Genomic DNA, 27,209 nt, shown 5'->3' with positions numbered 1-27,209 from the left:
CACAAAGGAACCCAGGACAATGTCAAAAGAAGTGCTGGCCATCTTCGCCTCAGTGTTCATGACTCAACATGGAAGAAGAGACTGGAAAAAACTGACCCATGGCTGTCTTGCACGGCGACAACCACTGCTGACCAAAAAGAACATAAAGGCTTGTCTTACATTTGCAAAACACACCTGAATGATTCCCAAGATTTTTGTAAGAATATTCTATGGACTGACAAAACAAAAGTTAACAAAGCATTTCAGAAAAAGAACATCATTCCAACAGTCAAAATTGGTGATGGTAGTGCAATAGTCCGGGATGATTTGTTACTTCAGGGCCTGGACAACGTGCAAACGTTGCAAGAACCTGGGTGTGATAATTCCACTGTGGGTATTTTCCCCGGACAAGGCTGCAGGGCACTCCCCCAGGGGATATGGACCTCGACAGACCACATATAATATAAATCAGCGAATAACTCACAGAATAGAAGATTTCATTCTAATTGTCAGGAAAACAAAAATGTGAATAAGGGCAGGATCTGGATTTTTTAAAATCCAAATAAGAAGAGTTTTTTCCCTTGAAAAAAATGGGATTGGTAACAAAAAAACAAAAATCTGCAAATAGGTGAATAAAAAAAATGCTGACTCGCAATGCAAGCTAAACTGTATCTTTTTTTTTAGCCCATTGGAGCTTCTACCTCAAGATTGTACAATTTCCAAAGGACCACAATTGTGGTAAAACATCTCAAATGTTACAGTTCAAATCATCGTTAAAAATAACACAAGACCTCAGCTACCAAGTACGGGAGATAATTCCAAAGGGTTCTTCATGTCAACGCATCAAAATAACCGTGACGTTTCAAACGTTGTCACTTCCCTTAAGAACTTCTCTCAAATACTGGAAAAAGAACATTATTTTGAGAAGAGCAGCGTGAGCAGTAAAATAGGTTGTGTACTTAAGTGATCAATTGGTTTTACATGAATTAATTTTTTTATGGATGATCTTTAAAGTCTTGAAAGGGCTTATTCTGTGTGTTTTAGAAAATTCCACAAAGATGTGGGCCACATCACGTTGATACTAAAAGTTATCATAAACCAAACATTTCTGGATAAACAAGCATCTTGCTTCCCCTTTCGTCCCTGGACATTTTCAATTAGATAGGCTTACAAAATCAAACATCTTAAATAATATTTAAGTGTGACTAAGTATCACTGGACACTGAAAAATGAGCTGAGATATGGTTGTGGTTATTTGTAGGGCAAAATTAATCATGTTATGTGTTATGGGCTCGACACACAAGAGGCGGCAAGCAACAGCGAATTACATACCTCATCACCTCGCAGGTCAAACTCGACACACGGGAGGCGACAAACGACAGCTAAATACGTACCTCTTCGCCTTGCAGGTCTCAACATACGGGACGGCGGCAGCAAAATACGTCACTCTCGTGTTACAACAGATTTGATTGTCTATTAAAATTGGAGGGAATCTAAACATTTTCATTGTAATGTAAACACAGAAGTTTCACTACAGTACGTAATTCCAGTATAAGGATTCATCCATTTCTTCTTCTTCTTCTTCTTCTTATTATTATTATTATTATGATTATTATTAACTGTTACAAAAAAGGTAAAGAAAACTAACCAGACCAATTAACTCTGTACCAAAAAGCGCTTATACACCGGCCTTTTTGTTGACGTCACGGAAATGATTGCGTGAAGTATCGTACAAAAGGATAGTTTTTTTTCACAAAATGATAAACGCTAAAATTATCTCATCCATTTTGCTGGATAGCCCACTGTGTAGCATTCCCTGCGTTCATTGGCTCATCAATGAAACTGTCACTGATTGGTTGAAGCACCGGCTACAGCAACAAAAGTTGAACATGTTTTAACTTTGTAGCATCGCGTCGTGGGCCTACGCGCGCACGTCTACGTGTACGCGTGCGATTTTTCACATGCACGAATGTCGCGTGTCGCCGAGGGGAAAAGGCGATTTTCGCCTTGTCGCCCTGCTTCCATAGGAAATGAATTGAGAGCAAACAACGTCGCCTCCCGTGTGCCGAGCCCATTAGCCAACTAAAAAAGATTCACCTTGTACATACTATTTCTTGACATTTGTGCAGTCCTAAATGTGTGTGCAATTACTAGTTTCAGACATACAGTACTTACAGTATGCGTGGCACAAAATAAAAAAAAACTATATTGATTTTTGCCTCATAGTGAAACCGTTTACGATCTAATTAGTCCCCTGCCAAAAGATTGATTGACTGATTGACTTATCCACAAAATGTTGGTGATATGACAGGGAATTTAAGTGCAAAGCATGACACAATGATTTAAATGAACTCAGACCAGAATTATGACCAGTTTTCTCACATACATTTGAGGGTTTCTCCAGCATAGGGGATGTGAAGTTTGAAGCGATCACAGCAAGGACCTGGAGTCAAAGATGTACATCTGAAAATGAAAGATAATTTAAAAAAAATAAAAGGACAGTTGAGCAAACACAAATAAATTACACCTGTATTGTATTGACACATTCGTTGAAAAACTAAGTAATTTGGTTTGATTAAACGCAGTTAAAATACAAAATGACTGAAACATCCCATTGATAATTATGGCTAAGATAAGGAAGCATGTGTAAGCCATGAATTAAATTGATGAAATATTAGATTGCAATAATATACAATGTATGGCAGATTTAATTTTAAGAAAAGTAAATTAACTTGCTGAGATTTTCTTTGAAATCCCTACATCTCTGCTGAGATAATGAGATTAAGGCATCAGTTATTCGTCTAACCACTAATTAAATCAAGAGACGCAGAAAAGTATCTCTGAGCACACAAAACATTGACTTTTTTTTTCTTTCAAAAAATTTGTCTACACCTAATTTAAATGTGATTAATGATTTCTGCTGCAATTGTCTGATTGCAGGGCCAAAACTTGAAACACATATTTCATCCCACATTGTATTAAAAGTTTAGGTTGTTGGTTGTGGTGTGATGGTACCACTTATACCTAGAAGCTGAGCATTGGTATTGATTTCATTTAAATTTGTGTCTAACTTAAGCAGGATGTTGAGGCAAGTCCCAAAACTCTAATTATCTGAAGCTAGTTTTACTGACATGACAGTGAGTTTATTGGTGGGGAGTGAAATGGGATATTCACATCATGGATGTATTGTAGTGAAAGGTGTCATGTTAAAATGAACCTAAATTTAATAAGTATGAGGTCCAACTTGGTAACAGCAGAATGCACTTAGAGGGGGGAAAGCACTCACACGAAATATGTGTTTAAAACTAATAATAAATAATAAAAACATTTGTAACCTGAATTGTCATTAAATTATTAATTAGTTGTCAGACCCACAGAGTGCTAAACGGGCAACCTCACCCAGTTTTGAGGTCTGTAACTCGGAGGCAATTTGTGGAGTCCAGTCCCACCCGGCCATTCCGCACTACGCTGCACAGCATAGGTCGCAACTCCGGTGAAATCCTGTGCAGTGCAACTTCTGGGGAAATGTTGTTCATTTTATCTACCCTGACAAAAATAAAAACAAGCACAACCAATTTAAAAGTCGTGTTTGAGCTGATTTGTCGTGTAGTGCACTATTTTAACACGTGACATTCAAGTTACAGACAAGATTTGTCAGCGCAACCTACAGGCGACCACGTTTAATCACTTATTGGTGTCATGGAAATGTTTGAGCACACCAGAATACTTTATGTCGAGGAATTAACATGTACGATTCATGATAGAACTCCAGACACTGTCTCGAAACGGTCAATCAGGTTTGAACACTGACGCCGTGATCAAACAAATACGGTCAGGGTTTCACAAGAGCCATTCTCATATTTCCCTTACCTTTATAATAATAAACAAGCAAGCGTTTATCTACGAGTTGTTAGCATTTTTCGGAGTACGGCATTTTACATTATCAACCTTTAAACAATTATTTGTATCGACACATACAATAACTCAAACTAACTCAAATATCCTACGGTGTAAATTACAATACCTGGAAAAAGCTGGAAATTAAATATCTTCAATTTTGACTTGAGCGTCTACTTCAGATTCCATTACTTCCGGGTACATCTTGTTTGGGTCCTTTCAAAGGACCCTGCTTAGTGGTCTATTATAATGCCTGCTTAAACAATAAACAATAAACATTAGAATTCCGATATACAAATGTATACAGTGATTTACGATTATATTTTTAATAATCAGTGATATTTTATATTTTAAAAAATACATCCACATCATTTGAAATTGATAAGTTTGTTAGATATTAAATAACACTGCTCAGGCATTAGTTTCCTCATTATATATGTGAATAAGCGCTGACGGAGCGATGTACTTTGCCCTGCTTCTTCATTTTGAAAACAGAAAAGGTAAACGTGTTTAGTGGATCAGCATCGGCTGATAAAACTATCATTGTCCGTGTTTTAAATACACGGTATCCATAATATTTCTAAAGTTGCGACATGACTCCTGGTACTTACGTGGATTGTGTTGACGGCGCATGATACGTTTTTGTTTGTTTGTTTGTTTGTTTTCTGCTGTTTTAATTTATGTGCATGCATGATACACTTCGAAACTCACGTGATGCACTGTTCCAATAAATACAATTTCATTTAACGCAGAAGTCAGAATAAAAGCTTTGCACTAATGAGCGGATCTTTTCAGTGATTGGAGTTGAAATCACAATATTAGATGGCATTTCCCAAATGGTGCATGAAGTTTGGTTTTATGGATAATTTACATTATTAACCCTAATTCCCAGACAGATTTAATTGCCTGGCGTACAAAAAGAGCTTCACAGTGCTTCTCTCGATGCATATATAATTAAAAATTATTGTAGTGAAATAATTCTTAGTTATTAACATAATAGTAACTGGGCAAAGGTCTTCGTTTGTTGTTCGCTTCCATGGCTTCCTTTCCATGCAGTATTGTGTCACTAAAACTGTAAAACATGAAAGCTCAAGTTAATTTTGTTGACTGAAAAAAAAAGAAGAAAAAACGTTTGTATTGTTTCTGTCAGACCTTTGTGTCTTCTACTTTTCGTGCATTGTTTCATAAATCCTCTTGACAACAGCTTTCCTAAAATATCTTTATAATTTCATTGATACTAGTGAAATTATTATAATATTGTCATACCGTTTATGCCAGGAGTAACCAACCTTTAGAAAGTGAGATCTACTTCTTGGGTTCTGATTAGTGTGAATGGCTATCACTTCGATACACACTTCTGAAATAACAAATGTCCTGAAATTATCTTTTAATAATAATAGTGTGTGTTATTGTTAGTAATTAAAAGATATTAGTGTCATTTTGTGACGACACTGGTCATGGAAAATAATAATACAAATAATAATAAATATACATTGGAAATCCAATGTATATTATTTTCTATGCATGTATATTGCACACAAAACCAACTCTACACATGAGATTTGAAATTGACATAGCTCAAAACTGTGAACAGTTTGTGGCTCTGGTGTTTCATACTTTAGTCAATAGGAAGTTTAGAACCTGTGACATGCTGGACTAAAATTACCCAAAAGTTTGCAGAACAAGTCTGTGATTTTTTTTATATATATAATACCAAATAAGACATAGGCAAAAAAAGGACAAGGGCTGTCTTGTTTTGATTAGTGTGCAGTAAATGTAGTTTGTAACTAAAGTAATAGACAGAATCTTGGGGGATTTTAATACTATATTATGAAAATGAATGTATTACTTAATTTATTCATTTGGCAGACATGCACTTTTGCCTGCGGATGAGGCAAACCATGCATTTTGATGAAGCTGGTCAGCTTTGACAGATGAGTATTTAATTCAGCAAATAATTCCTTTTTAAAAGATAGGACAATGAATATCTGAGCATATTCTCCTGCAGTAGAATCACTGGCTGCTTCTAACATTTATTTTGCTTACATGCGGAACAAAGACAATATGTTGTGAAATGTGGAAAGAGAGAAGTAAAGCATCCTACAGCCAGCGGCCAGGCTTTCCAAGTCCTCCACTGCCGAGGAAGAGATTTGAAGAGATTAACACACTAGCATTAGCTCTGATACAAGCTGAGGATTGAATTAATTAAAGACTTTGCTTGGCTGTGGTGTGTTCACGTCGTCTAGTATTGAAGCTGCAAAACCCCCTTCCCACCCATTGCCCCGCAAATACACTAGTGTGGAGTGTGTGCGCACAAACACACACACACTCAAACACCACCAATATGACTGTCCAACTCAGCCAATGATGAAGGCTCTATTTTTACCTTATTTGTCTCCTCCATGCTCATGCTAATGTTGGAAATAAACTATCAAGCACTTGTGGTTTGGTGGCGGTTTTGAATCTAGTTTGCTCATTTTACCTGAAATATCCCCCAGAAGTCCACTGATTATTAACAAAAAGAAAACAACAAAAATGATGGTGTATAGGAGTAAAAAAACAAAACAAAAAAAAACTGAATGTAGTATTGATACTAGATCATTTTATTGTTCCAAATATTCACAAATGAAAGATTTGATTTGCATGAAATCGTTTTATCCAGAATAATACAAGTGTGTCTTATCAGGTCATGACTGAAGAGGCCTTTGATGTGGTGGTGGTTGGTTCTTGCATGACTGACTTGGTCAGGTAAGTAAACTCAGCCCAAAGGCTCTAGGTGAATGTGTATTAGTACAACATTATATTATACTTCCTTAAAGTTGTAGTCATATAAATAATAGTCTTGCAGGAAGTATCATATTGTTTAAATTGTCAATCCTGTAGGGCAAGTCACCCTTTCTTCATTTACAGACTATATGTGTTCTTCCTTTGTTTGGTTGTTGCATGAAGGTTGTCAAAGAATAAACAAAGTCCATCCATCCACAAAGGTGACAATCCAGTGTTGCCTTGACTTTCAAGTTTAATTTGTTCCATGACCAAGCTTGTAACTCAATTGATTTGTACTATGTATCAAATCAAAATTAATCATTAAAATGAATTATAATGCCATTAACTCTTTTACTGCCAAAGACGTTAAATGACGTTCTGCAAAAACCTACGGAGGAGCGCCAAAGACGTTAAAAGACGTCCTCCCATTTTTTTTTTTTTTTTTTTTGAAACGGGTGCTGGAAAGGCTTGCGGAGCTCTCCTGAAAGTTTTAAGCAGGTTTTTTGAGCCTAATGACTATTTTTGGCCCCTAGAGGGCAGCGATGACTCTCTTTTGACAAGATCGGGTGGGCGTCAGTAGAGGCGGAGCTAGAGCGTTGAGCAGGAGATCAGAATGGAAAACAAAGGAAAAATGGCGGCCGGTCGCGAGGAGCTAACGCCAGAGCCGTTTTTTTCAAAGACCAAAAGCATCGCTAAAAAAGCACATTGTTGATGACGATAATCATCATCGATGATGAAGATGATGGTGACTCCGTGGTTGGAAAGCATTGACGCGGCAGTAGAAGACGTTAGATGGAGCTAGATGGAGGAGGGAACGGGCAATGGCGAGCGTTTGCAAGCAGCTCTACACTTACAAGACAAAAGGCATCGACCAACGCTAAAATAGTACATTGATGACGATGATGATGAAGGTGAATCCGAGCTTGACGGCGAAATTGGAACCGCTGACGCGGCGGCTATGACGGTGTCGTAACGCGGAGCGCAACCGAGCACGCACAGGCGGACGTTCGATCGGACGACGGAGAGTGCCCAGAGTCCAATGCATATTCATCGGAGGAAGTGTGTACAGTCTGCTACTTGCTTTTTATTCCCCGGAAAAAAAGCCCGTCAAGAAAGTGTAACGTTTGCACGCAAAACGGACCAATGTGAAAGTGAAAGTAAACTGTGTGCGAGTCCTGGCGTCTCTTTGTACGCAGGAGAGCGTTACAAAAAGAAAAACTGTATTTGAAACATCCACATAATTGTAAGTAGTACCACAGTTGCACACATTTGTAAATAGTTTGCGAAATTGTTTTGTCAAATTGTTACACTGTTGAATGGAAATAAACGTATTTTGCAATCAAAAAACACTTTTTCATTGTTGGTGAAAGCGTTTTACAGAAGTAAAGCACTATTTAGGTGTTTGTGGCATCATTCATGGACAAAAATAAGTGTACAATTCACTAGAGTGCATGAAATAACATCGTTTCACAAAAAGCTCTTTTTCTCCGTTTTTTGTTTCAAAAGAGAGAATTTCGGTGAAAGTAACCATTTTCTATTGTTGATTACTGAAGAACGGAATAAGGTAGAAACAAACTTTTTTTTTCTGATGAAAGCTGAGAGTCCAATCTTTCATTTGGTAGTATGTGTGTTTCCATAGTCCAAACACAACATTTTCTGTGGACCTTGAAAGATCACTCAAAATGCTTAAATCGGCTGGCACTGGCGACAACCCGTTTTTGAAAACGTCTGGCAGTCAAAGAGTTAATCTTCTCCACCCCCTAAAAAAAGCACATTTATTTGCGTTGCATTTAAAAAACTAATAATTAAAAAAGCACTTTATTATGAAATATAAAAACATACATAATGTAACACTTCAATAACCAAAATGGTATCAAATATAAATAGCTCTCAGGCAGAAACCTGAATGTCCAAATATGTTGTATGTAATATTTTTTCACAAATCAAAATTAATGGTCTTCATGTGATCTGTTATTTTACAAATTATTGACCAATTTAATGTGTTAAAATAAAAATAGCTTAAGAGCTTCGACACTACCTCTTTGTGATTCAGCGGGAGCCTCACGGAATTATGTTGATAACGGCATTTTGCCACTTATTGTCAACTGAAAATGACATCACATGTGTTGAGGCTCAACTTGTAAACAAAACATTAGGTACTGTAAGCCGTGATTGGTTGTTACCTGAGCCCTCATCACGTGATTTCAATTTAGGTCAACAGCATGTGGCAAAATGCCTTTATAAAGGTGTTAAATGTACATGAAAAAAATAATGATTTATCAAGTTCATGATAGACAAAATATTAACTTTTTACTGCTGAAAATTGCAAAATTAGTATCCCTTTCTCTCCTATCTGGGGCTCGGCGCAATGATGGGCACTGCGGCGACATGTCTGTGACATTCTAACCAATAGCAGCGTGATCAATTTGTGATTTTTTTTTTGCAAATTAAATTGGTAATTAAACATGATTATGATGTGTTGGTGCACAACAGTATGTGAGAACAATACCGTATACTGTGAGGCATAATATCATATTTAGCAATGTGATGCTTGGTAACTCAAACAAGATGGCGTGTGGGTTTTTTCCGTGAAAAGTTGAAAATACAAGGATTATGCCCAACAGCGACAAAATATAATTGAGATATTGAGACACTACCCAAAGTTTGTTTTGCACTGTGCAATGACAATAGAGATTCTAATATTAAATAAAATAAGACCTAAACTGGCTTTGCAAAGTATAATTAAGCCAAAAGTCGAACACACGTTGTAGTACATTTGTGTGCTAATGTGTCCCTTTAAGGGGTGTGGCCTCGTGAGTGATTCCAGGATCTACAGTTATTCTTGTTAGCCGTTTACCACACGGTTAGGTCAGTTTGAGCATCAGCTCCATGCTCTTTGCAAGTGTTTTCATTTTGTATTTGTGTGTTCGACTGTTAATCTCATTCAATAAACTGCCAAAAATATTCTAAATGTTCTCCTGTTTTTAAGGTGCAGGCACACAACATTTTTGTTGAGGGTGTAGAGGTCACACTCACTGTCTCTAGCAAATCATCAGCAGTGTTTGTTTGATGGGTTTCAGGCTTTCATGTTCTTCCATACCATACTCATTTATTTATGGATCTTGGTTTGTGAACTTGAGCTGTTGCCAATATAAAACCCCTGTAGGCTATATATTAATTAACCTCGTAGCATCCCAAACTTCATTGATGCAAGAGTAAAATAAATAATACTCAAACTTTGCACTCACAAGAATGGTTACTAATGTGATAAGGGATGAGGAATACAAGTCCTAATGTAAGAGCTCCTCACTTTACGGTGTCCATTTCACTGTTCTAATCATTAGTATGTGCATGTTCTGTTCTACTTACTGTACTTAATTTAGAGTTTTGCCCAAAGACTTCGCTATAAGAGGAAAAGAAAAAAAAAGAAGTGTGTTATGGCACACAGTAAGTAGTTAAAGTGACTGCTATTTCAAATACGTTATACTATATTATATAAGGATAACATAATTATGTTTTATTAAGAGCAATTGCAGGTTAGGATTGTACAAAAAAGATGTCTATCACACAATATCAGATGCAATTCAAAGTTCCCAACTGCTGATTACGTCATTGTCAGAACCAGTGTGTTTAGAACCTGTTCAAATGATTGTTTATTAATAACAATAACCACAACTTTCCATCAGCAGTTTTATTTTTGACTTGCTCTGTAAGCTTGTGGAAAATATATTTTTCTATCATGGCTTGTAAGTGCCTCCATAAAAATAGAGGAAGTAGTTTAAATTTAGTTATTGCTCCTGGATTTTCATGTCCTGTCCTAAAAGCTTGAAATGTTAATCTATAACATGTTTTAGCTTCATAACTTTCGTGCCGTATATTAATAATTGTCAGCAGAGATCCATGTCTAAACAGTTCCCTTTATGTCTTTATAGAAGTAGTTAATAGCAATCTGCTGTCTTGAGATTTATTGTTTTAGACAGTTTTAATGGTTACAGACAGACCAAATAATTGTTCTGGTTTTTGACAGATGATGTCGGGTTGAAGATCTAAAGATTATAGCTAATTATGTGTGAACGTCCTTAAGTGTTGATGTTGCATCAGCCTTCTCGGTTGTAAGATTCAGAGAGCCAAACAGAATCCTTTGTTCATCTCACGCCAGTCGTTTGAAAACAGTTTGTCACCCGCCTTTATCAAAAACTTTCAGAGGAAAGACAGCAGCTCATATGATGAAATTTTACCCTTTTAGAGGATCCAGCCGCATGAAATCGACTTTTTTCACACATTTTTCATAAATCCTATTATTTGGTCTGAAAGTGAAAAATGAAAAGCAAAAGAAAAAAGTGTTTTAGGTAAGCTAAGAGACCCGATTTAGTACTTTTTTCAAGTCTTTAATTTGTCTCATTAACAATTTAACTACCAATGCTGCCTTGTATTCTGCTTTCAAGGACAGGAGTTATCAATTACAACTATAATAGGCTAACGGGAAATTGCCCGCATTGCGAAAGTGGGTGCGTGTCGTGTGGCATGGGGGGCTTTATAGATGGAGGTCAGACAGCGGATAGGAGAGGCTGACAGGAATATATCTGAAATCCTTCAAAGTGTTATGCATGGCTTTGAAGTGGAAAAATCCAGTTGTCCTGAAAAGTCAGTAGATGTGTGTCACTACAAATGACTGGCACACACACATACACATAAATACATGCACACTTGATGGGTATGCTGCTGTTGCTCTCAAACACAAAAGGTTATGTTGTAAAAAGTTGTGCTTAATAGCCACGCTGCTGTGTACATAAAGGAGGAACAGAGTCAGTCATGAGTCAAACCCATTGTAAAAGACATACAGCTCCCCCTGCTGCCAAAGCTCACTGTGTAGACACCTTTCGCCTGTTATTAAAACCGAAATTAACCAAATTATACAGTGTTTCCATAGCGTAATCAAGTGTAATGTGTACACAATAATATATGTTAAAATGAGGCTCAAATTCTGATGGCACAGTTCTTTTGCATTTTTGTTCCCTTTTGGAAAATCTAGCTTTGGTATGACAGCTATTGTTCTTATGCTCCGCTCTTGACAAATTCAATCACAACGTGCTTTGTTTTGTTGTGAAAGTGAATTTCTACTCTTTAAGAATAAAAAAAAGAAAACAACTGTTCCCCCTCGAATCGTGGTTCAGTGCAATCTCAGTTATTTTCTGACCACAGAGGAAGTAAGTGCAATTGTGCATCTCCTCCATAAGTTAAAACCGTAGTTATAAAACCTGCACTCTTGCCCACTTATACGAGAAATATCAAATGTGAGGTCATGAATAAATTCTTAATAGCTGGTTCTGATGGTTAAAGCTTGAAGGGGACATACAGTATTTTACAAAATAGTTTTTTTTTTGCAAATTGCTTATAATATAAGCCTTATATTATTAAAGAAATGCTGCTATAGTTTCCAACCATTTAGCGCAATGCTTCTCATTTTTTTTCTTACGCCCCACATAGTTTTCCCCCCAAATCCCATATCCTCCACCCCAACGTTCCTTTGCGATTATGAATAGTATTATTTATTTATGAAAATTGTTGCAAATACACCTCTGCAGCGGAGCTAATACTCTTTGCCCACTCTAACAATGAGAGCACCACCACCATCTACTGTAGTGGATGTGCAATTGTGGATTGTTGCATACTCTATAAAGAGTTATTGGATTCGGATTGTTCTGCAAAATTGTCAATAGAGTGAAGGGGGAAATTTTGTTTGGTTTTGTGTGGATCTGCGTAACTGACATGCGAGTCATTTTTTTTTATTTTAGCCTTACTGCTCCCCTGGTTGTCATGGTAATTTAAAAGCAACCTGTTGCTGGTACTTCAATTACTTTGTGTGTGAGGGGCACAGAGGGTGGTGGGTGGGATGGGGGTGGGGGGTAGTGGTACGGCAGTCAGATGAGCAATAGCTTGCATGAGAAGTGTAGTAATTGTTGATCCTTGGGGTATTTTGAGTAAAATTAGATAGCTCATATATATTGCAATCCCTTGGCTTGGTATTCATCAAAATAAAAATAATAAAACCAACAAACAACATAAAATAAGTTCAAACATTTTCCCTGCATAACGAACATTTTAAAGTCTTTACACATTTAGAAAAATATGCTCTTGAATTTATTTGGATCATGGTGTTTTGTTGCAGCTTTTTGAGATCTTTTGTCTGACACCATTTTGTTAGACAGGTTCTATTTAAAAGATTTCTTGATTAAGCAGGTCTGGAGGTCATCAAGCTTGAGTGTGGTTAGGGAAAATGAACTCAGATTGTCCCCCCCGCCCCTCTCTCCACCCCAACAAATCAACAAATATTTTTGATTAGCGATACTCATTTAGTGATTAACAAGGGGGTAAGTGCTCACTTGATCGCTTGATCTCAGAGCCCTAGTGTGTTAATATTCAATCAGCATTTCTTTAATGTATCCAGGACCCAAACTATACAGTGATTTATTGCCCAGAGGCAGAATTTTTTTTATTTATTCTATAGCTTACTTGGGGCCAATGCAGACATTGTGTGTGTGTGTGTGTAGACGTTTTATATCCATTGAAGATTTTTTTTTTTTAAACAAGAACTTCTGGATTTATTTTAGCCTTACTTCCTCCATCACTTTAATTGTGTATTCTGATTAATAGATGTAAAAAGTCTTAAATCTGTCAGTTTTTCAGGTTTGCACAGTCCAAAGTCCAGTGTGGGCGTGCAAAACTGGAAACACTGGAGTACTTTACAAACAGACTCGCGCGCACACACACATTTTTTTTTTGTCCATGAATTTTATGAAGGCAGTCAAACAGGAGAGAACTCAGCGCTGCTTTTAAAGTCGCAGAACACCTGCTTCGCTTCTGTGGGAGAGAATGTTCAGGGGTTGCGTTTTAGGCATTATTTGTTAAATTTTTGTTTACTCTTCATACACACAATAGAAATAATTCTATCTTTTAGTGAAAACATCACATTTTATATACAAACTCCCATTTTTGTTTAATGTACAGTACATTTTACATCTCAAGTTTTATTTTTGTATTTAACAACCTCAACCCACTATGAAAAAGTTGAAAATCTTGAAAGAGACTCCAAAAAGCATTTAGCATTTTTTTTCAGAGCTTCTCGCGGAGTCATCAATATGCCAAATCTCATCACTTCCTGAGGTCGTTTTGTCCCTGACAGGAAATTCTTTACTTCTAGAATTTTCTCAGCTGGGCTCTCACAGTGTCGACACAGGTGATAAAAGGAGCAGACTACTGTATGTTGTGTGCGCGTTTATGAACGTTAAACGTTCGTCCTTTGTTCCATTTCCCTCTCACCACATTACAGCCTTGCTGACCTCACATCCTGTTCTAACGTTTGGCATTTTAGTGTTTTTACAAACCAATGCAAAAGCAGCATTTATAGCAGCCTCTAGTGTTCTCACAGTCTGTTACTGGAAATGCAGGGATTGAGTGAATTTACTGTAACACCTGCATCAAGCAATCTTACCCACACATACTTATCTCTAAAAGAGAGTCCAACAGCTGAAGGGAAAACAAGTTAATGACAACATTTTGCCAACCGCGGCTCCTTTGGCTCTGGCCTGAAAGCCAAACCGCAACGTCTTGACGCACGCATGATACGGCTGTTGTCTCTTTCCCATATTACTCACCTACCAGTCCTTTTATGATTGGAGGACAGACAGCTCGTGAGGGCACTTACCTGTGGCAAAAAAAAAACATTTAAACTAAGCTTGATGAGTCAGCTATTACGGGTGCTGCCAGTGTCAAGTTTGACATCCAATCAACTTTTTTGCTTGTTCTATTTAGAAAATTTGGACATACTTACCTGCTTATTATATATTTCTTGGTAAGATAAGGCTTTAATGTGACAGAAATATCCATCCATCCATTTCCTGAATCTCTTATTCCTCACTTGGGTTTGAAGCAAAATCTCTCTTTTTGATGTATGAAAAGAACATGAGGAAAAATAATAAGATAGATAAACCTAAACTTAGGCCAGTCTCTCCTAATAAATAAGTATCTTTAGTCCCTCTGCTGCTGCTTGCTGTGGATGTCTAAAAAATAAAAAATAAATAAAATTAGTAGAAAATAATATTTTTTACATATTTATTTTTGTTTTTTAGGGAAAAAAAATATTCTTTAAATGAATTAATGATTTAGGGTTCAAAAAATGTCATAAAATTACCATAAATGTCCATGAAATTGCCAAAAATGTGACTGAATTTAATTTGAAAAAAGGCAGTAAATAAAATGTTCAAAACCAACCGTAAAATGTCCAAAAACTAAAGAAGGCAGAAAATGACCATAAAAATTGCCAAAAAAGTCAGAAAATTGATTTTAAAAAAGGCAAAAAAGAAAATATTCAAATAGTAACCATAAAATGTCCAAAAACAAAAGAAATCCCGAAAATGACCATAAAATGTACACAAAATTGCCAAAAATGTCAGAAAATTCATAGCACAAAAAGTTAAAAAAAAAAGTTTAAACCAAAAAAAAAACATAACAATCATAAAATGTCAAAAAAAGAAGAAGAGAGGCAGAAAATTGCCATAATATGACTATAAAATTGCCATAATATGACTATAAAATTGCCAAAAGTGTCAGAAACTTGACAGAAAGGCAGAAAAGTCTCAAATGTATGAAAAACGAAGTCTGAAAAATTACAACAACAAAAATCCCCAAAACGCAAGAGGAAAGGTAGAAGAAATTGAATGTCTGCATATTGGATGCTGCTCTCCTACTTTTGTGTTGTGGGGCAGCTCCAATTAGCTCTTGGGCCCTCAGTACATTAAACTAACACCAACAAACTGTTTCCTTCATCACAAACTTAAAATGTTTTGCTGCTCTAGACAGATTTTTAGTTTTTTTATTCTGGCCTAAAATGGCTCTTTTGACAGTAAAAGTTGTTGAACCCTGGCCTGAGTTAGTCCTAAAATCTTTGCAGTGGGCTTTATTGGTGTAAGCATGTGTCCCCACTTTCCAGTGATAATGAAAGACAAAATGCATCTTTGTGATCGCACTCAGTAATTTTTGTTTTCACCCTCAGCCAGTCACCAAGGCTACCTAAAGAAGGGGAAACAATCCATGGCCACAACTTCTTCATTGGCTTTGGAGGGAAAGGGGCCAACCAGTGCATACAAGCTGCAAGACTGGGGGCTAAAACCGCAATGGTCGCCAAGGTATGTACAGTACTGTGGAACTGTCTGTACTGTGTGCTCAAACCGCTAAGAAAAGTCCAAAAAGTCCATGGACTATTTGGACTTTTCTTAGCGGTTTGAGCTGTGCTCGACTGTAGATTGTTTTTGTAACCATTAATGAATTCTAAGACATTTGTCTACCGCGACTATCGTCCAACAACTTTTTCGCAACTCTCAAAACTTCATTTTACGGCATAAACTCTCCATATGTCTCATTTTCTCTTGATCAATACCAGACTGCGTGCATACGCCACCCACTCTTGCCCGCCTTCAAACAAGCCTATTCCCATACGACACAACCCGAAGTCTCCGATCAGTAAGCATAGTGCGGCCTTTCAACCCAAGCACTAAAGCACCGGAGCCCCACCTCTGTCAGAACAAAGAGACCCGATCGATAACAAGCCAGTGCAGGAGGAGCTCTCCGGGCATGGGGAGAACCCAAAAATAGACATTCTAGCTTATCAAAAACATCCAAGACAGAAGGCCATTCTTCAAAGAGGATGGGGCCAAGCAGCCAATACCAGCCCAACCCATCATCACAGACAGCTACAAGTACCCGTATTTTGGCATGTTTTTTGGAAAGCGTGGGTTCGAAGTAGGTGCCTCGGGCCAAGGTGGGGACCCCCTCCGCAACCCAAAGTAGCTACAGATGTGGACGGAAGAAAGGAAAATGAAGCGAGGTGGGCATGAAGAGGCGTAAAGGCGGGGTAATCGTGTCTTCAAGGCTTGGCGCAGCTGGTCGTGTGTTTGCGCGTGTGTGCTTTTGTTGACTTTTGTGTGTTCGTTTTTACTCATTTTCGGCGGCGGCACCATGCCAGTATGCTGGCAGGGCACACGAAAATCCAACCCATCTGAGATTTCAGTATACACTTTTCAAACGTTGCCGCTAACCAAGTCTGACCCTGCTTGACACTTTCCTTGTTGTAATCGTTTTGTCTTCTGTCTATTCTAGGTTGGTAAAGACTCCTTTGGAGACAGTTATATTCAGAATTTCAAGGACAATGGCGTGTACACAGGTAAGCAGCAGTATTTTGTAGCATCGCATGCCAAATTTTGTTTCCCAAGACAACATCTGAAGGCACATTTTTTACTTTACGTTTGGAATATTGTTTCTTCTTACACTGAGTTTTATATGCACTAAAATTTTCCAATATTTCCACAGAAAATTATGTTTATAAAGTTAAATTAGTTTGCATAGCCTATGCTCGCTGAATCCAGTGTTTAACATTTGCAGTCCTGAGTTGACTAGAAATTTGGGATTTATATGCTAACAGCTTGTTTCAAAATTTGAAATATTCTATATCTAAAAACAAACTATGAAATGGGGTTGCACAAGCTTAGGAATGTACCGTAATATTTCACCATCAAAACTTGCCACCTGTTTTCAGTACCGATATTTTAAAAGTGGCAGTGACAGAGGCACCAGTCTATGCGTCTAAACATCGCACTCCTCTTGGTCGAAAGTGGGTGGCGCCTTGTTTGCTGTGTGTGTAAGACAGAATGAAAGACAGAGCAAATGAAAGAAAAGAAGCATGCAAATCTGTAAGTCTTTATCTTACTCAGCCAGCGGACACGACAAAGCCTGTGTGTAAAACATGCTTTAAAGCCATTCAAGCTAGAAGGGGGAAAACCTCCAGTACAGCCCAGTGCCCAGCGGTTGCTGTTGCTGAGCAACAGGTTAGCAAATGTGACACATTTTAACAACTAGCCTTCAAATACTGTGCAAGTCAAAGCACTCTGAATTATTTTGTGACAAACTGTTAGCGACTGGCTACATTTGACGAGTAATCAATAGTGTTTTTTTTTTGTAAATTAGCAGAGTAGAGCCCACTATCACTGCGCAGCATTTGGTCACATTTATTCAGGATACGTGGTTTTAGAATCAAAGTCCCAATTTTGGTCGTTGTTTTCTCTCATCATTCCTCACTTTCTTAGGCTTTGTTGGACAGACTTGTGATGCAGCCACAGGCGTTGCCTCCATCATTGTCAACGATGCAGGTAAAGGCTTTTGAATCCAGCCAATACCCCAGAGCTGAGATCTTAAAACAGTCCCTCCAGGATTTTGCGGGCATTTAAAAAAAATAATAATTGTTGTGGGCTAAAATGCCTGATTTTGCAGCCAATTTTTATAAAAGTTGCGATTTTTGTTGTTGCTCAAACACTTTTTTTGGTGCAAATTTTAAGAATTATGTGGGGGTTTTTATGATTATTGCGGTCTAAAATAATCAATAATATATAAAAGAACTTGCCAATGCTATGAAATATGCAGTGCTTAATGCTATCATGGCCAGAGTCATTGCCATAACTACTACTCCATTTCCTCCTCAAAATCATCAGCTTCCACTTGATCTCTCTGAAATTTTTCTTTTGTACACTTTCAATTCAGAGAGTATGGTAATATATCTTCAGTTTATAATTCTACACATTTAAAAACCACGTAACTATCTTCTTTAAGTACTCTCACTGCTCACTGTTCATACTGCTGTGTGCACACAGACACGCACATTCTCAGCTTGCTATATTTATCAGTTAATACACACTCACACATACATGTGATCCAACCATGCATATCATTGTTTTCTAATTTGCTATAACATATCCATATGACGAACAATCCACTCCAAGTAAAATCAAAATGTGTGTGTGCGATGCAAATGCAGCACATTTGCAGTTGCATCCATTTCTGATTTCTAAATAGCAATAAGAAATTTTATTTGAATATTACAGTTCAGTTACCCCTGAATTTAAAGGGAATGAGGGAGCAGCTTCCTTTGTCGGAAACAAGCCGGTGACTATGGTGACTCCCGTAATGGCGCAAACGCAAATTTCTACCTGCACCATCTACGAAAATACAAAAAGAAAGAAAACTCCATCCATGCGCACAGGTAACCCACATTCTGTGCTAGACTTGTGCAAGGCATGAAAATAGGGCCATATGGGTAAAAGTGCAGGCAGATACAGTAACATTTTATTTACTATGGCATCACTAAATATAGTTTTGAAATAATGTATCTAGGTCTAGGTACAAAAAAAAAACAACAACACCAACAACTGACATTTGAGCACGGGTGTGTAGACTTTTCATATGCCCAGTAATTAATTAATTAATTATTTAATCCAATGATTAGCCAGAGGTCACCTGTTACAGGTTCCAAGTTAGTCCTAAATTATGCTAAAAAGATAAGCATGCAAGCAGGATATGAATGTCCTGCAAATAAAAAATAATATTTTTGCATTCATCCCAAAACTATGTGTACAGTATTTCAATTCTCTGTACACTAGATTTAAAATAAATGAAACTCATTTGTGTTCTTCATGACTGACTGAAACACAGATGGCTCCTTACAAGAACGTCACTACATATTGCCCACTTCTAACGCCAAATATACTGTAAATTGATTTACATCCATCTCATTTGACAGCCAATGTGTGCCCGAAAATTATGTCAATGCTATTTTAATCTGTCACGTAAATCAAATTTCAGAGAGTCTGGAAACTCTCATTCATCCTCACAAATCCACATGTTTGTCTACAAACAGGTGCGAATGCCATTGTGATCGTGGCCGGTGCCAACATGCTGATAAGCAAGAAGGAGCTTCAGAATGCTCTTCCAGTCATCAATTCTGCAAAAGTTCTGGTTTGCCAGCTTGAGATTTCCCGCCAAATCTCTTTGCAGGCGTTACGCATGGCTCAAGAGAATAAAGGTAAGTGGATGTCTACTCTATGTACTCATGAGTTCAACTTCTGAGTTAGATTTTTGGACACAGAACACAGTGTACTAGATTATGAGAAATATTGGGTATAAACATTTGGAGTGCCTACTGACCCCTTCAAATGTAAAATAAAACATTTTTCTTTGGATTTTTTGTTAAAGTTAATCCTGTTATCAGCATATTTCTGAAAATATCTGTGAACAAACAGATCTTCACTTCTGCCTTGCTGTTTTTTTTTGTTTTTGTTTTTTTTATATAACAGTGAAGTAGCATTTCTGTCTGATAAGAGTCACATACTTGATTAGTCGGCATCAGTGTGTTGTATAAAGTGGACTCTAATTATTCATCCTATTTGGACAGAAGCATGTCATGACGACACCCGATAAATTGTGGGGGAAAAAATGCTTGTCTTCCTTAGTATACATTTTCTCTTTCTAACTACATCCGACATTTCCAAATACATGCGTCAATCGCACCATCAGGGTACTTGTTTGCTTCCTCCTTGTCATGGTGACCAGGTTACAGAATTTGTCATCTTTAACAGCGTCCTATTATTAGAAGCTCTCGGCGTCATTAAGACGTCTGGGGAGCTTCTCGTCATGACCCGTCACTAGTAATCGATGGCTGCACGCTGCCAGAACGAAAACGTCACAGCCATAACTGTGTTACAGATGGGATACCCAGATGGCCATGCTGAATGCCACCCTCTTTCACTGCGCTCCCCCTCTCTTACCATACCACGTGATTAGACCGACCATGTGGCAGGAGAGAGACGAGGAGAGCGAACGAGCTTGGCAAAGAAACCACCTCGACGTGGTGGCACCGCGGCATTGTGTAAATGGAATTCTCTGGGGAGGATGGGTGTTCATGTGTTTGGCGGTGAAGACTTAATGACGCCAACGATGAAGTACTGTTCAAATTACGCAAATGTCAGTCGCTTAAGGCAACATGTACTGTAAATGCCAGCTTTCGGAAACAACTGTCAAGATTGAAGAATAAGGTTTTACTCTATTGTGGGGGAAAAAAATCTAATTCAAGACAAATATATAGGATTTACTGGTGAACAAAATGAACAGGGAGAGTAGCTTCTTAGTCGAATCTGGCTCTCGTCACCTTGAATTCAAAAAGCATTGTGTTCTTGTATTCCTCATCTCTATGCAGCTTAAGGAAGTGTTCCTTTAATTTTGCTCGATATCTAGTGCTAGACTAGAATTGCTCAACTTGGCATTGCAAATCATACAGTTAAGACGCTGACTTCCATCACTAAACACTATATTTATGAAGCATTTTGAAAAACCACCCCTGTTTTCTTCACATGCAACCCAGGGGCAGCAGATATAATGAAAACAGCAGAGGCCCCAGAATTGAACCCTGTGGAAAACCATACATTCCTTTATACATGTGAATTCATATTGCACATGTTCGTCCAACAAACTTTCTTTTTTTCTCTCGACATAGTTGAAGGGATTACAATAATAAAGAAATCACACCACGTACCATCATCACAAATCAATTGAGCCGGATATGACTTCTGCCGAACCCCTGAGACTTACTCACCGAACCCATGGTTAACCCAGGTTAAAGCAACTGGATGCATAAAATTGGATTTCGAATTGCTACTGCCTCCTGTGGTCGAAAAAATTTAACTGCATTTTCCCTTCTTCACATACATAGCGCGCACATGATGTCACATCTGCAGAAAAAGGGTGGGAAATACGAACCCGAATACAGTCTGAAAATTATTGAACAGCTAAGGCGTTCATCTACTAATTTGAAGATGTTTCTGTCATAAATGGTCAAATAAAAAGGCAATTGTAAAGATATTTGTTGCAAATTGTTACAGTGCAGCTTTAAGAACCACTGATTTAATCAGATAATGGCATGAATTTAGTCCAGAGAACTACGGAAATGCGTAAATTCTCTTTTTTTCTGTGCCTTCAACATGCCTTCCTCCTCCACTTTCCTTCCTTTCTATTTCTTAACACCACATTTAATTAGAGCTACTTAAAACCTTTTACGTACTTAGTGATGACTCACTCGTCTGAACTCGCCATCTTCCTGTTTTCATTCCCGTTTTTTCTTAAATCAGCAACAAGTAACTGTTTCATAGCACACTGTATAAGGTTTTCTCAGCATTATTTGCTACACCTCAAGCACAAGCTTTGACGCATCTAGAGTAAAGGCTACCAGACATGACTCAGTTTGTGTGCATCCCAGAATTTCAACATCTAGGCCAGGAGCTGGGCTGCTTTGTTTATTTGCAAAAGTAGATTTATGTGTTGTCACTGACACCTGGAAAGTGAATAAGAGCAACATGAGACCAACATCCTCCCTAGTATGATGTCAACATCAGCTAGGAAGATTTTGTCCTGCATCTGCATATTTGGGATTTCACAAAAGCCACACTTTCCTGCATATTGATTAGCTTCCACCCTTAGCCGTCTCTTAGTTGCTGATTACATGCACACTTCATGAGCGCCGGGCTCATTTATTTGCCATCAGTGCTGGAAATATCACACTTGGCGCAAACACTGTGATCACGGCACAGATGGAAGATCCAGGAACAGATAGAGGAAATAACATTTTTACACTCTCCTTGGTTTAGTCCATGACTTCAAACAAATGACAAAACTATTGACAACATGAGCATACGATATGAGTAAGACTATTACATGACTTGGTGATTTTCACAGATAATAGTTTACACATGCGTCACTTCGGTCAAAGATGCCCCAAATTCACTTTTTTTTTTTTTTACAGTATTATCAAACTGATAAGGTTTTGCAAATTTTACAATTTGAGGGGCTGTGATATAACAATTTTCTAACTACAAGTAGAATTATGTAATTTTTGATGTACCTGTAGATACCGTACTGGCTGAAAGTGGTTATAGGAAGCTAATGGGCTTTTCCCCACAAATTAAAACATTGATCTATTTCACTCGGCAACGAGTGTTTGCCGCAGCCAGCTGCTTGCTTCTACGAGCAGAATCAAAGTCCAGAGTGAGCAAAATAAATGAGAGTCCAAAGCTAAAACAAAGCATTTTAACTCATAGAGACATCATTTCACTATGTGTATGTGGTGCATGGACATATAGCCAAACACAAATACCCCACCCACTTCATGCACTTTCTCTGGAAAAAAAGAATAGAAAAATATATTGCCGCTAGTTTGTGAGTCCACTGGGGATGAAAGGCTGCACTTTGTGCAACTGACCTTTTTTCTACTGACGATTATAAAAGAACAAAAAAAGGCAGAATCTTTATTTATTTATATTTATTTGTTTTGGTGAAGGACATTCCATTTGGTAGATTTGGTCTACACATAATCGCTGAACACAATGGGCCCGCCCCTATTTTCATTCCTAGTGCGAGGAGAATTGAATATAACGGGGCATTTGCGTCATTTTGTGCCGTTATGGAATGGAACGTAGCCTTTTCACAGGCAATCGTAGCGGCATCTCTCATTTGCGTTAAGTGCACGCCGGCCTTGACATTGCGACAAGCTTTTATCTTTAAACCAAGAACATTTTACTACATAAATCATATTTCACAAATGTAATATTAATCAGAATGCCATGTCTAGACTAGTGAGATCACATATAACACATTGTAAAGAAATGTTTTTGGGTTGATGATAATAAGACATGGAGAGGCTGAGGCACTCTATTACAGCGAGGAGTTTATTGTCGACACGTTTCGAATCGGAGTCTTCATCAGGGCTCCGCCTGATGGGCCTTTTATGTCAATTTCAAATCTTCATAGCCCACAAACTGGCCAAACTATTGCAATATTTTTGAAGGGCAAGTATGTCATGTGTGACATGATCGTTGTGATTGTGTGTGTTGAAGTGCTAGCCATTATTTCCACCTAACGTCTACCTCAAAGCGCCAGGTGGCCCAAGCCCAATGCAAACCCACGCAGATGCTCTTCAATGTGCCCACGCAAACATACACACACACTCACAAACTGGCTACACGCTTGTACAGGGCCGACTTTGATATTGACGTCCAGGAATATACATAAACCTAACACATAAATGCGCACACATTTGCATGTGGCTTGATTTTGTGTACTGCATTAATCACTTCGTCAAGCTGGGCTTATCCTCACTTCCACAAAGAAATCGCAGCATTAGATGCATTAATGCTTGCTGCTCATGAATATGCATCAAACTGTGATGTTCAACTCGTAGAGAGGATTACAAAATCATCTCTGCTATGCTCTTAAATATAAACACAAAAGGTTACAGTGCATCTCACTCACACATTGAATGTATAGGTCGACTGTATGTGGTCGTTTAAACACACTTGAGCTGCCCTGGGAATGCAAGGGTTACATCTCCAGGATCTGAGGTTGTTCCAACCACTCTGTTTCCAAGTAATTTTTTTTTCCAATGCTAATTTAATCATTCAATAGAAGCTTTTCCAATTGAGCTTTCCTCGGTAGAGCAATCCCTAGCAGTAATTTATGTTTTATTCCATTGAAATTTTAATAAAGATAATTCTTGACCTTGTTTATAAATCTCTGAAAAAGCATTCTGGATCCATTTTATGCTCATGTTTATGTTCCATATAGGACAGTGCACACTTTCTCACTTATTTTTTGTTACGCTTCCCCAGAAAGAAGGAAATATTTCGCCCTGCCCGCAGCCCCCAACTTTTTGCCGCCACTTTAAATAGTACCATTTGTCTATAAAATTGTTAGAAGTGCTACTCTACAGAGGAGTTAATACTCATTCCACAATCTCTGACAATGAGAGCGCCACTGCCATCTACTGTAGTGGATGTGCAATTACACTTTATTCAAGTACGGTTCCCTGAGGTCACGAGCTGCTTTTAGAAGGACTGATAAGTGTCATTAATAACAATCAGCAAGTAATTAGTAAATGTATAAGGTAGTACAAAAGTAGGACACTGCTGAAGTATTACAACTTTGAATGAGTCAACTTACATTATGGAGTTTGCTTCAGGCAAGGGTTACAAATGTTTCATGAATCTTGATGTAAGGAAAAATAAAGCATACTGTATTTTAATACAATAGAACATCACAAATAAAATGTATGAAATTGTGAGATCACATTATCAATAACACTGACTACTAACTCTTCTTGTTGCAGTTAAGACAATATTCAACCCGGCACCAGCTATCCCTGACTTGGATCCTGATTTCTATCAAGTCTCTGATGTATTTTGCTGCAATGAGTCTGAGGTGATGAATCACACAAACACAAAGTTTTGCATTCTTTACCTTTGGCCATCAATCGTCAGTTTCACTGAGAAACACCCTAAAACTCTGTAAATTTGACCAGTTCATCATGTCTGGCAAATTCTCACTTGAGCATATAGTTGTGCAAGCTTGCAGAAATGTAGGCTAACTGTTATACATTATCACTATTTAAGGACTTGTGTGGCGCCGGGAAATCTGAGAAGTTATGACAGCCCATGTAGACACACACACCTTTCCACAGTGATTCACCTACAGTTTATCTCCTGTATCATGAACACTTCTAGCACATCAATAGTGTTATTGTGGCCATAAGTACACGCAAACATTGTGTTGTGACGATGGGAATGGGGATCTCCGCCCTTTTACGGTCATGGTACCTCATGTCTTGGTCGTCGGGTGGTGACAGATGAGTGAAAGTGGGTGTGTTTAGCTGGGAATCATTGTAATAACAAAAACAGGGCAGATGTGCCTTTTGGATGAGTCAGCCGCCCCGTGGGGGTTCATGGGAACTGCTATTTGATGTAGTGTTGCAGAGCAGAAAAGCGACGCATGGCCAGGTGTGTGGACATGAAAGGGAGTAGTGACGAAAGAGTAAAAACAGCCACAGTCATCTTAAAGTGCAGAGGTGGTAACTTTTGAAGAAAAACCTGTACCTGACATGCCAAGTGTTCCAGTTAGTCCGTATTTAGTTACGGGCTGTTGCCATATGTGCCGCTGTTATAGATAAGTCCAAAATGTTCCTGAGAATAGTGTTCAAGTAGATATGACATGTTTTTTTTTACCAAAGCAAGAGTAATTGATGACAATTTTTAAAGCAGAATTTGCTTGAGGATCTTTGACAATTTTTTCATGTGATATGGTCACCATTTAAATCTTAATTTTTGCTTCTGAAACTGAAATATCTTAATTCATAAGAATTAAGAAAATACACGTTTTATTACTCTTACTGTTGTCAATAGTCTCTTTGCATATCTAGAAAAGCTGCTAAAGTCTAATTTATGATTAGTAGTAGTTGTTAACACCCCACTTTTTCAACACCCAAGATCACGATTTATTTACAGTATATAGTACATTTACATACACTAACACTACCCAAAGTGCTTCACATATTAAAAAGCACTATAATAAAAACAATAGGAAAAAAAGAATGAAGATATCGAGATCAACTAGCATGCATATAAAATGAAATCATCACTATTAAAACTAGAAATTAAAATAGCAAGAGATAAAAGACAATAAATAGGGTTGCAGGTCGTGTCAAAAATGATTTCTTTATATATGCTGAGGGCCGCGGAAAAATGGACGGTGGGCCACAAATAGCCCCCGGCCGTAGTTTGGACAACCCTGACTTATATACAGTTGATACAAAAGCATACACCCCCTTTCTCTTCCTCAAAAAAGTGTGATGTTCCCCTTTTTACAAGAATACCTTCATCCTCTGTAATGCTTTATTTGCTTGACCAAAGTGATGTACGTAGTAGGTAGTCATTTTTAAAGGAATACTTCTCTAACAGTGTAAATCCAAACTGAGCATATTATTTCTTTATTTTTGAATGTATTTATGTACTAGATACAGCCCTTTTATTGGATTTCAGTCGACTGCATTTGAGTGACTTTACCTCAACCTCATTGAACTAAACGTAAAATAAAAATTTACATTAACTCATTCACTCCCATTGACGGTTGTAGACGTCAAAAATTCATTTGAACTATTTTTATTAGTTTAACATTTTTTTCCGCTTTTGATAACAAGAGTATGAAAACCTAAAAAAAAAATTATTGTACATTTAGAACAAATATAAAATTTGTTATTAATTGTGAGTTAACTCGTGACCTAAAAAAAAAATTATTGTACATTTAGAACAAATATAAAATTTGTTATTAATTGTGAGTTAACTCGTGAAGTCATGCAATTAATTGCGATTAAAAAATGTAATCGCCCCACGCTCTTAATTTTTAATAATCTTTTCTTTTTTTTTAATCGCCCCAGGTGATAATTTTTTTTAATTGTAATTAATCACATGACTTCAATAGTTAACTCACAATTAATCATAAATTTTATATCTGTCCTAAATGTACAATAAAAAAAATCTAGGTTTTCATACTCTTGTTAACAAAAGTGGAAAAAAATGTAATCTAATAAAAATAGTTCAAATGAATTTTTGATCTTCTTGGCTTTGAATGTACAATTTATTTGTGATCAAAGCATCCACCTCCGTAGTGTATTTAATGTGTACTGCACAAACACCTTTAATTGCGCCTCACTTGTAACAAAGGAATGTGTTAGTGTGTGTGTGTGTGTGTGCGTGTGTGTGTGTGTGTGTGAGAGCATTTACTCACACATGACGATAGGCAGAAACTTAAACATGGTCTTATTCTTGCACACAGAGGGATTTCCGGGGAGTAGATTAATGCCCTGGTGT

At 37.6% G+C, this 27,209-nt stretch overlaps 2 protein-coding genes across 2 annotated transcripts in view; one reads left to right on the top strand and one right to left on the bottom strand.

The window, feature by feature from the left end:
- The window catches only part of babam2 (BRISC and BRCA1 A complex member 2), a 93,525-nt gene extending 89,404 nt beyond the window's left edge, over positions 1-4,121 (bottom strand). The window contains exons 1-3 of the mRNA XM_077580556.1: positions 4,004-4,121; positions 3,379-3,525; positions 2,366-2,442 (exon numbers count right to left, since the gene is read on the bottom strand). Of these exons, the coding sequence (XP_077436682.1) occupies positions 2,366-2,442; positions 3,379-3,515 (214 nt within the window). The 5' untranslated portion in view covers positions 3,516-3,525; positions 4,004-4,121. The remainder of the gene's footprint in view (positions 1-2,365; positions 2,443-3,378; positions 3,526-4,003) is intronic.
- A 205-nt stretch (positions 4,122-4,326) lies between these two features.
- Positions 4,327-27,209, top strand: part of rbks (ribokinase) — a 39,552-nt gene continuing 16,669 nt past the window's right edge. The window contains exons 1-7 of the mRNA XM_077580316.1: positions 4,327-4,376; positions 6,563-6,624; positions 15,695-15,827; positions 16,798-16,861; positions 17,781-17,843; positions 19,385-19,549; positions 24,677-24,768. Coding sequence (XP_077436442.1) covers positions 6,566-6,624; positions 15,695-15,827; positions 16,798-16,861; positions 17,781-17,843; positions 19,385-19,549; positions 24,677-24,768 — 576 coding nt within the window. The 5' untranslated portion in view covers positions 4,327-4,376; positions 6,563-6,565. The remainder of the gene's footprint in view (positions 4,377-6,562; positions 6,625-15,694; positions 15,828-16,797; positions 16,862-17,780; positions 17,844-19,384; positions 19,550-24,676; positions 24,769-27,209) is intronic.

Source organism: Vanacampus margaritifer, chromosome 1, assembly GCF_051991255.1.
Source record: "Vanacampus margaritifer isolate UIUO_Vmar chromosome 1, RoL_Vmar_1.0, whole genome shotgun sequence".
Taxonomy (NCBI): Eukaryota; Metazoa; Chordata; class Actinopteri; order Syngnathiformes; family Syngnathidae; genus Vanacampus; species Vanacampus margaritifer.
This window is presented reverse-complemented; position numbering and strand designations above follow the sequence as displayed.